An 11,680-nucleotide genomic window follows, 5' to 3' on the forward strand; every position below is an offset into this window, starting at 1 on the left:
TTTAGAACAGAAACCACATTTCGCAAAAATATTGTCTTGCTAATAAATTCCTCATAGCTAACTCACGAAAATAAGGTGCCGTGAAATTATTGTGATCTACAGTACTTTAAAGCAGTGAAGAAAATATGTTGTGTTTCTCGATCATGTAAAATGATGTTAAACTCAGCAAAAAGGAAAACTATTCTCCATTTCATTTCTGTTATAATTGGTTTGCATTTCTTCAGGGTTCGACACTAACATTTTTAGGCTTTGGTCCGGCCGGACTAGTGTTTCTCTACTTTTACTAGTCCGCGGGCAATTTTATGAGTCCGTCAAAAATATAAATAAATAAATAGAATTTATGTTGCAATGTATTTTTTAAATACTTTTTTGAAATAAACAAAGCATTTACATGAAATGTTTATACCAAGAATTTGTTGAAATCGCGCAGTCAGAAACTACGATCGTATTCCGGATCTCATTTGTTTTTCGTTATACATTACTACATCATCCAAACATCCGACATCTTTCTTTATGTGTCATAGTAAATCATGATCGCTAAAATGTTTAATTTCATACCAATGAGTCCTAAAATTAAGCGCCGAATTGACTTAGTATTTCCTAACTTACCGCCAAGAAGCTAGAAAGTTAAAAATAAATGCGGGGTTTTCCAGTGAAAGTTGTCGAGAATTTGAACATCGGTAAATTCTTTTTTTCCCCCAGAAAACTTTATTAGTCCGTTCGGACTTATTAGCTACAAATTTTATTAGTTCGAATGAAAATGTATTAGTCTGAGACTAACGGACTAACGTTATTGTGGAACCCTGTTCTTTTTTCAAGAAATATCACAATGCATTAAGACTTTATGTGTTTCATTTCTATTACCGATAGTTGATTTAATTTTTCAGAGGGTATCTTGGAGGATTTTGCTACAGAGGGAACAGACAGAAAAGATGTTTTCTTTTATCAGGTTTGTGTTGACAGTAAACATGGTAAATAATTTTTTTTTAGAAATCTTGTACAATAATAATTTTCTGTAATTTTACTAGCTGCAGAACTGTAGCTCTCTGAAAAAAATATATATTGATAGACCAGAGAGCTGCAGTGCCACCCATTGAAATCAAAGTACTCAGAAGTACAGAGAGCCGGGCTCATTTACAGAGTAGAATGGATTTCTTACATGAATCACGTTTATATTCTGATGAAAAAATTATTTTAAAACTATCAATATAAATAATAAGACACTGACAGTGAGTTTTTCAATCCTAATACCACGGTCCGATTTTGTCAGAATCAGAATTAATCTGGTACCGCAGCTGAACATATGTAAACAAACAGGCCAGTCTGGTTCCCTCTCCTGCTTTATCTCGTATGTGTAGAGAACTACGGTAACACTGATTATCAAAAATCCTTACGATAATGAACTATGTTCTTTGACTTATGAAGATTTCAAAGTCATTACTACTAATGTTTATTTTATATAGATAAAACTTCGTTTTACTTTTGTTGCTTTTTTTAGCGTTTGTATTATCTCAAAAGCGGTTGAGAGTAAGAACTATATTTTTGCACGTAACTTTAAAATGGCGACTATGGGGTCAACATCCTGCCTTGAACAGGATCACATAAGCCGGCAATTGCTCTTTGAGCAATAAGCCCGGCTAAAAATTATATATTTATTGTGCACAAAAAAAAGGGCTGTTTCTGGAATAATTGTTCCAAATTCTTGCCTCAATTGCAAAAAAAGCTAAATTTCAATAAAATCTTTGCTACGGTACTCTATCAATTACTTTCATAGTTTTCATCTGTACAAAGCGCGTTGGACCGAATTATCTTGCACTTCTCTTTCTTTCTGGAAGTTTCTCATCCTGTCATCAACTACCGTAAATCTGGAAATTTTTGCGTCGATTTTATTTTGCTAATTTGGGTCAAAATGCTGTTGATTAATTTTTACGTTTCAAAATTTTGCGAATGACCACTGCTTTGTTTATATTTCCTTATTGGTAATTTATTTTTATACGCCCGTCTTAAGACGGGACGTATTATGTTATAGGCTTCGTGTCTGTCCATCTGTCCGTCTGTCTGTTAGCTTTTTCGTTTCCGGCTCATAACTTTAATACTACTAGGCCTAGGATTATCAAACTTTGTCATCTGATGCATCTTGGGTAGAAGGTGTGTCGCGCACAAAAAGTAGGTCACTCTGACCTTTAATTAAGAAGTTATAGCCAAATATGGAAAAATCCTTTCCGGCCCATAACTAGAAAACCATAAGACCTACAATCATCAAACTTGGCCAGATTATGCATCTTAGGTAGAAGGTGTGTCGCGACCTATTTCAAGGTCACTGTGACCTTTAATTTAAGTGAATTTTTTAAAAAAAAAAATGTATCTTTTTACTATTCATTTACACATCCCAAATAATGTAAAAGTATTGCACTGTTCTTATTAAAAAGTGTTATATTAAGAAAATACTTATTTTTTTAAGCATATACTTGACAGCAATCTAAAACAAATATAATGTATGTTAGAGAAATCCTATGTCTCCCATGAGTGTAATTATCAGGCACTGGTCAAGAAGAATTTTGATAACAGAAAATTGCATGTCAAATTAGAGAGAAATTAATGGGTTTTGAGTGCAGCAGTTAACTGACAGAGCATTGGCGTTATCTATATCCCTTGAGAATTGGGCAAATGGGTAAGCCTGTTTGATTAAAAATAGCTCTTGTTGATTAGCTTAAGTTTTGAAATGAATTTGATGAAAAGTAATTAAAATTAATTCAATATTGCATAATAGACTAATCTGATATTATGTTATATTATTAATTTAAAAACTAATTTTATGGGGTGGGGTTAAATCAGCATGTCCATATGAATTACATACTAAAACCTGTCGGACATTAAATCTCAACCAAAAAAAAAATCTGAAAGTATTTTATATGTTTTTTAAAAAAAAAATATAGTAGATAGTGCAGACCCATTCATCTCTTGGTAGTAATGAGTAGACAAGCATCCAGTTAAAGATTAATTAATGAGTTCAATGTAGGAAGGCCAGCTGTTTCAGTCGCTCTGATTAAGCAGCCCTTTGGGGATTAGACAGAAGAACTGCTGGTCAGTTTAAAACATTTGTCATTTGATGGCCAGCCTTTTTTTCAAAATTAATTTGGTATAGATTAAGTTGTTAAGACTAATGTGAAGATGGGCATTTGACAAGGTCTAACACAACCAGCACAGAAATCTATTAGTGATGTAATATTTATTATAATTGATGCCTACATCACAGGGAATGGATAAATATTTTAAGGAATGGAAAAATCATGGAAATTTTAGAATCAAGGTTGATGTGATTTTTTGCACCTAAACTGTTCAAGAAAATTGTAATTTTTTGACGGGCGTATCATGCTGTGGCGCGGCACTTTATTAAGTACAATATTTTTGCGAATGCAATGAACCCGCAAATTTGCTAAAAATTTATCTACAGCAAAAATTTCCAGATTTACGGTATTTAATTTTTGACTTCATGCATACAGCCAATTTCGGTAAATATTAAAAATTCAACATTGGCATCTATAAAAGTTCCTTACATATGGACCCAATTATTGAAATCCTAAGTCAGTAGAGGGCAACAAACATTTTTAAGATGGCTTTGTTAAAATTTCTTTTTGTAACTACATAAACATCAAACAGATTTGTGGGAGTTATTTTCTTTTTGAAGGCTGATGATGAACATTATATTCCGAGAGCAGTTCTACTCGATCTCGAGCCTCGGGTCATCAACACAATAATGAACTCACCCTATGCCAACCTGTACAACCCAGAGAATATCTACCTATCTAAGCATGGGGGTGGGGCAGGAAACAACTGGGCTTCTGGATATAGTCAGGTAAATCTTACATAATCTCTTCAACCCAGAGAATATCTTCCTATCTACATGATCTTAACATGGGGATAGGGGCAACAACAAGTAATCTTCTGGGCTTTAGTCAGAGATCGCGAGTAACTTAACAATTTTAACCACAGTTCACGAAAATTTTGTCTCGCTAATCAAGAGTCAATGACTATCTCGCGAAAATAAGGTGTCGCGAAAATTTAGTGATCTACAGTAATCAAAAATCCTTACATCTTTTCTTTGACTAATGCCTAGGTTATATCTGCAGTCAAACAGCTGGTATTTCCCAATCTATATTAAGTATTTAGTTGTTGCATTTTTCATAAACTGAGCTGCATTTGGAAACTGAAGTAAATAAAAATTTGAGAAAACTAATATATTTCATGAACAGGCCGAGAAGTTGTACGAGGAAATCTTTGACATCATAGACAGAGAGGCTGATGGAAGTGATAGCCTTGAGGTAAGGTCAAAGGTCAATGTTAACATTATGTATTAATTGAATTTTTGACAAGGCTTACTCATTAAACAGAAATTATCAACTCTGAATATATCAAAAATGGCAATGCTCAAAAAAGTTGGATATCAGGGAGTTGGGATATTGCAATACAAATTCCTATTTACAAGTATTAGACAAGTCGATTCATATCACGACTCGATTCAACATATCAAGACTCCATTTAACATATCAAGTTTATGTAAAAGCACCATACCTTCTGTTACAGGGCTTTGTTCTGTGTCACTCTATTGCTGGAGGTACAGGTTCTGGGATGGGGTCCTACCTACTGGAGAGGCTCAATGACAGGTGAGTGTTGTTATTCTATAGAGAAGGAGGGGGTTTCAATCTATTGCTGGAGGAATTTGTTCCCAGGTATAGGAGAGAATCAGTGAAAAGTAAGTGCTGTTGTTATATACAGGAGGAGGGGGTGTCAATCTTTCTCTGGAGGGAAAGGTTCTGGGATAAACTCCCATGTAAAGGGAAGACTGAAAGGTAGTGCTGTTCTTCTGAAGAAGGGAGTATCACTCCTTTGCTGGTTAGAACAGTTCTGGGATGGGCTTCAGCCTATTGGAGAGACTTAACTTCTGGCTTGAGGGACAGGTTAGGGAATGGGTTCCAAAAGACTGAATTACAGATAAATGTTGTTGTTATAAAGAGGAGAGAGGGTAAAAGAAGAGAGGGATTTATGAATGAAACTTAGAATAAAATTGTATAACCAGGTATCCTTATCTCAAGGGTTGAAAACAAGGTGTGGGGGTGGTAAAGACTTTTGAACAGGATAGGGAGCAGTTCTTTAGAAGAGGTGAAAAGGAGGGGTGAATATAGACAGAGTAGAATAGTGAAATTCTTATATCAATATTATAGGTGGTAGATTAATTGTTTATTGTTTAACGCCAAGTCGGCAATATTTCAGCCATATTTCAGCAGATATGGAGTGGTAGAGTTTTGTTGCTAAAAGACATGTGTGCAATTATATGAAAATTTTGACAAGGACTGATTTTGGTTTATGTTGGAAACTGAATCCTGATGATATAAATCACCGAAAACCTTTTGTGTGATGGTACATCTGTAACCAAAAGTCTGAATGCTGACTTTGGTGACATTTTCATAACTCGCATCAGCAAATTATTACACACTCCATTTTAGTCTCTTTACAATGTTTTGTTTAGAATCCATATTCAGATTCATCAATTCTAATCTTAGGTTCCCAAAGAAGTTAGTGCAGACGTACTCTGTGTTCCCTAACCTGGACGAGATGTCAGACGTGGTGGTCCAGCCCTACAACTCACTACTCACTCTTAAGAGGCTCACTCAAAATGCTGACTGTGTGGTAAGTCAAACTCACTCAGAACGCAGACTGTGTGGTAAGTCTACCATACACTCTGAATGCTGACTGTGTGGTAAGTCTACAACTCACTACTGAGCCTCAAAAAGGCTCACTCAGAATGCTGACTGTGTGGTAAGTCTACAACTCACTACTCACTCTGAAGAGGCTCACTCAGAATGCTGACTGTGTGGTAAGTCAAACTTACTCAGAATGCTGAATGTTTGGTAAGTCTACAACTCACTACTCACCTTAAAGAGGCTCACTCAGAATGCTGACTGTGTGGTAAGTCAAACTCACTCAGAATGCTGACTGTGTGGTAAGTCAAACTCACTCAGAATGCTGACTGTGTGGTAAGTCAAACTCACTCAGAATGCTGACTGTGTGGTAAGTCAAACTCACTCAGAATGCTGACTGTGTGGTAAGTCAAACTCACTCATAACGCTGACTGTGTAGTAAGTCTAACTCACTCAGAATGCTGACTGTGTGGTAAGTCAAACTTGCTCAGAAAACTGACTTCTTGGGAATCATCAAATGTTTGGGGGGTACCAATGTGACTGGATTTTATGGGTCTCCTATACAATGAATTAACATTTCCACAAATGGTTATTTTCAGGTTGTATTAGATAACACAGCATTAAACAGAATAGCTGCTGACCGACTTCATATAGAGACTCCAAACTTCTCTCAGATAAACCAGCTGGTATGTAATCAAGTCACAAGAGAAATAATGCTTAAACTGAAAGAATCAGGTATTAGACTTGAAAGAGGCATACTGTTTGCTACAGAGATATTTCATAGTGAATAATAGAAAGTTTTATTCAACAGGTATCAACAGTAATGTCTACCTCCACGACGACACTGCGTTACCCTGGTTACATGAATAATGATCTGATTGGTCTAATCGCCTCACTGATCCCCACCCCTCGGCTCCACTATCTGATGACAGGGTACACCCCCCTGGCTACAAACTCACAGGTGAGTGTTGGGGTATTGGCAGTTGAATTGGGTTTTAACTCTGAACATTTATTTTGTATCATATCAAAAAGTTAAAACAGTAACTACTTTACTTTCACAGGACATTATAGGACATTATATGGTGGCTATAAAACTACATGTCCACCTTATTCAAACATACAAAAATATCAAAATTTGCTCTTTTTCCTTTAAAAATTTAAATCAAGTTAAACATCTCTATTGCATTGCTAAAAGGATGATTTTATAAAGCGTAAATTCAGAAAATTAAAAGATATCTTAATAGACTTAATTTTTATGTGTGTATGTGTTGGGGGGGGGTCTTAAAATTCTCAAAATGCTTGCATCTTTTTTTTTATTAAAATGAACGTTTCAAATCCCGTTTTTATAACATCATGTATCTTTTACTATTTATACAGGTAGCAAGTGTCAGAAAGACAACCGTCCTAGATGTCATGCGGCGACTCCTACAACCAAAGAACATGATGGTGTCCACTCCAGTCCACAGACAGGCAAACCACTGTTACATCTCAATACTTAATATCATACAGGGGGAGGTAGACCCCACACAGGTGTGTATATCATTCTATAACAATGCCCCCCCCCCCCATCCCCCACCCCCACCCCACCCCAATTGTGCATAAATCTATCATACAGGGGGAAGTAGACCCCACGCAGATGTGTAGATTTCTAGAGCTTACTAGATGCTATTTTGATCTTCCAAGAGGCAGAACTCTTTAAGTTTGATTTTCTAAAACCTTTTTTTTAACAAATCCTTGTTCAGAGCTGCCAACCCTTACGATTTTGGCGTAAGGCATACGAAATCAACGTCTAAAATACGCCTTACGATTTCTCTGTATATTATTCCGATTTCAAGTTTTTCTCGTTCAAAGTTTATAATACTGGTATTTTCAAAGCTGGCAGTCTATAGTTTCTACTATTATAATATATTCATAATTCTTACAATGCTTGCTTGTATCATCGTTTCAGTTTTAGATGGCCGATTACATTCATGTAAATGTTTTAGAGTAAAAAGATGGAAACATTCCTCAGATTACATGTCCATTTGCAAAAAAAATCTTTAGCAGCAAGGGGCCTAGGTGGTCCCTAGACCCCGCCTTACTATTTTTCATTTTAGAATGTTGGCAGCTCTGCTTGTTCGCTCACCTAAACCGAATGAACTTTTCTGGTCAAAATTTGTCCGGTGTCTGTCGTCGTCATTGGCGTTGTCGGAGTTGAGTTGTCGTAAACTTTTCACATACGCATCTTCTCCAGAATTACTGGGCCAATTTCAACCAAACTTGGCACAGAGTTTCTTTAGGTGAAGGTGTTTTCAAATGAAGGGTCACACCCTCTTTCAAGGGGAGATAATTAAAAAATAGTGAAAAACTAGTGGCATATTATCAAAATCTTCTTCTCAAGAACCACTGTGACAGGAAAAATAAAACTTATAGGGAAACATCCTTGTGTAGTGTAGATTCAAGTTTGTTCATATCATGACTCATATCCCCTTTCTGTTTAAGGGAAGGTTGGAAACATATACAGATTTAAACTTTTTAAAGGTGAACAATTTTCTGGGTTTTTTTTCTAATCACGGAGCTCAGGTGAACTATGTGGCCTATGGGCCTCTTGTCAGTATTTTGATCACAGTTACATTTAGTATGCTAATTGAAAATTGAAACTTTTTTGGATGGGGATGGATTTGGATTTCATTTGGGAAAAAACTAAGTCTATTTATTATTATCCAGAAGATAAATTCCTTTTAGAAGTAAACTATTTCTTTTAGAATTATACCAACTATTTCTTTAAGAAATATACTGATTATTTCACTAACAAAGCCACCACTTATTTCTACTTTTTTTTAAATTTCCCAGGTACACAAAAGTTTACAGAGGATCAGAGAGAGGAAGTTGGCCCAGTTTATTCCCTGGGGACCAGCCAGTATCCAGGTGGCGCTGTCTCGGAAATCCCCTTACATCCAAACGGCCCACAGGGTCAGCGGTCTGATGTTGGCCAACCACACCAGTATATCTACGGTAAGAATCACAAACCAGTATATCTACGGTAAAATGATCATTGCTCATTTAATGGTCACGAACATTCCCTTTTACCAACCCCTGCCTAGTCAGTGGTAAACATCAGTTTGTGACTGTAAAAACGTCAAAAATAATAACTGTAAGGACAATTATTCCCCCAATTTATACACCTTGTTCAAAAAGTGATTTGTAAGGGAGAACATATCATTATAAAGGATTTACATTGTGTATGTTGAATCAAATTTTGTGTCTTTTCCCACAAGATGAATAATACAGGTATCAGTGTCAACCATTTAAAAAAAGAAAAAAAATATATAACAGTTTTAACATGTTCTATGGAGGTCTTGTTTTCTCTTAATTTCTTTAGTTATTTGAGCGCACACTACAGCAGTATGACAAGCTAAGAAAAAGAGAAGCCTTCATGGATCAATTCAAAAAGGAAGCCATATTTAAGGACAACTTAGATGAGTTTGATAACTCAAGGGAGGTAATCCAACAGCTGGTGGACGAATATCACGCCGCCACGAAGCCAGACTACCTCTCCTGGGGCACACAACAGGTACATAGCTTCTTATAATTAGCTCTACTGGTCAGAGTCTGTCTGTTTTCCCCAAACTCTCCTTCCATTAGCTTTGTCTAGTTTGGCAAAGAAAAATTTCATACATTTTGATTTGAAATTGGATCTTTTTTGTATATCTTTCTATGGAGCTCTTATTTTAAAGGAGGTCAAAATAGTCTGAAAATGGCCACAACCCCCCAGCCCCTTTAAGAAATATGACTGTGTCTATCTGCTTTTCGCTTCGATGAATAGTTACCATGGTTATTACTTAATATGTTTCTTAAAAATTTATAATGCTGCTTCTCCTACAGTTTTGGTCTAATTTCTTGGTACACCAATTACAGTTACAATTACACACCTGTAGAGTGTCTACTGAAATATGAAATTCTGATTCCCTTTGTAAAATTACCTTAGGCTAAATGTAATATGTCTTCTTACGATACTAATTTTTTTAAGATTTGTTTACATTTACATGTCTAAAGTATACTTTTTCTTTAAATAAGTGATTTTTGGTGGAGAGGAGTGTATCCAAAAGTTAGAGATGCACTTTTTTTTGCTGATTTTAGAATGTTTTGTACAATCCAATTTTTGTTTTAGATTATACAGATTCTATCTTGAATGGGGAAATGAAAAATTGGTTAAATTTTAGGAGATTGTACTGTTTTGGTCACAGATGAAGAATTTTCCTTCTTAGCTTTGACAATTACATAGCATACATTCATCAATTTTAGTAATCTTGCTGCAGCCTAGTTATGGCTATCCCCCATCCTCGTACCAACAATTGTCATTTCTAAGGAGGAAAATTATTTATCGGTGATCAAAACAGTACAATCTCCTAAAATGTAACAAATTGTTCATTTCCCCAAGACAGAATCTACTTTAGAATCACATATTTTCGGGGGGTCAAATTTTCGTGGTTTGAGGAAAAACTTTTGGTTTGTGGGGATTGGATTTCATGGGTGAAGTATTGTTCAATAGTAATGTATGTTACATTTTACATTTCGTGTTTGACATGAATTTGTGGGTCTCTTCATACCTCAAAAGCAATGAAAATTAAACCCTCACGAAAATTTGTGATTTCACAGTATATGATTTAAAAAATAAATTGTATTGGATTGTACAATATATTCTTATTGTTTGTTTTTCAGGCTGTAGCAGCAACAGGGGAGAGGATTTGAGACAAGACCATCTACATTTTTCCATTTCAAAGCAACTGATCTACTGCATATATCGACTGTGTATCTATGATATCAGTGTTCATGTATTCCTCTTTTAGAAGTTGACATACCTTTAAAGAGGAAATTGGGATCCGTGCTAAATGTAAAAATGAAACTCAAGCCATCTTTTTGTTTTCAACATTGGAATTTATTATTCTGCCAAAATGTATTTATACATGTGTGTTAGGCATGTAAAAAGAAGCATATATGCTAAATATAAATATGCACATAAAAATACTGAAATTATGTTCTGGTATAGAAGGCAAAAAAGATTAATTTCTTGGTTCTCAGGCCCTCTCTCATCTCTTTCAAGGGTGCCTCATTGATCATTTTTATTGCTTAATCAATAAAAAATAAAAAGAACAAATCACCTCCCTCCTCATTTTTTGAGGTTTTGTACAATGTAAAAAGCTGCCTCATCATATTCTGTGGGCAATAAAATGAAGAAAAAAAAATGCTTCCCTTCCTCATCATATTTCTTGAAAAAAGGCCTGAGAACCAAGGATTTAATTTTGTATGGCCTAAGAACAGATGGCCCTAAACTTCATAAAAACACCTTATAAATAAAGTTCTATAGTGCAGTGTTTAGAGCTTCCTTAACAACATGTAAATCTAATTTATGTAGACATTTCAAGTCACGTTCTTCTTGAAACAAATTATTTTTAATAAAATTTGAAATGCCACAAATCTTGAAATAACGATTTGTAGATAAAATTATTTATGTTAGATCTCTTTGTTTTTGATTTTTTTATATTAAAATATACGGTAGAAAACCAAAGAGCTTGTGAAAATAGTAAGGTGTCCATTTGTTTGTGAACAATTTTCAAAACAATCATATTAAAATGAAGCTTTGTCATGCGATATGTACCAATGTATGGAAATAGCAGCTTCCTCGTGCATAGAGGAATCCAAATTTGAAGAAGAAATAAAATATGATGCTGAATTCTAGCAATAAAGGTCAAGACGAAAAATCTGCTTTAAAGCTGACGGAGGGAATTAACTCTTTACAACTTTCTGAATTGTTATGCAGCATACACTTCATGTTCACGTCATATAGAAATTAGCTGCAGATCTGTAGCATTATGGTTTTATATATTTGTCTTTGACCATAACGCTACAGATCCCGTAATGCAAAAAAGCTGCGCATTTTTGTGGAGAATTTCTCCACTTCCTAGCATTGGTCAATCAACTACCTTTCACTCCCTAATTCT

General features: G+C 35.2%; 1 protein-coding gene across 1 annotated transcript; it reads left to right on the forward strand.

The window, feature by feature from the left end:
- Positions 1 to 887: 887 nt before the first annotated feature.
- LOC134276455 (tubulin gamma-1 chain-like) lies at positions 888 to 11,197 on the forward strand (the record flags this gene model as incomplete). The annotated part of the gene is made up of 11 exons (XM_062758710.1): positions 888 to 949; positions 3,689 to 3,856; positions 4,254 to 4,322; positions 4,585 to 4,664; positions 5,562 to 5,688; positions 6,299 to 6,385; positions 6,511 to 6,660; positions 7,077 to 7,229; positions 8,532 to 8,693; positions 9,061 to 9,252; positions 10,401 to 11,197. Coding segments are annotated over 11 exons (1,280 nt in total), but the record flags the coding sequence as incomplete, so codon positions are not given.
- Positions 11,198 to 11,680: the final 483 nt, after the last annotated feature.

This window comes from Saccostrea cucullata, unplaced genomic scaffold (assembly GCF_032062105.1).
Source record: "Saccostrea cucullata isolate Sc308-1 unplaced genomic scaffold, CSIRO_AGI_Scuc_v1 ctg15170, whole genome shotgun sequence".
In the NCBI taxonomy this organism is placed as follows: Eukaryota; Metazoa; Mollusca; class Bivalvia; order Ostreida; family Ostreidae; genus Saccostrea; species Saccostrea cuccullata.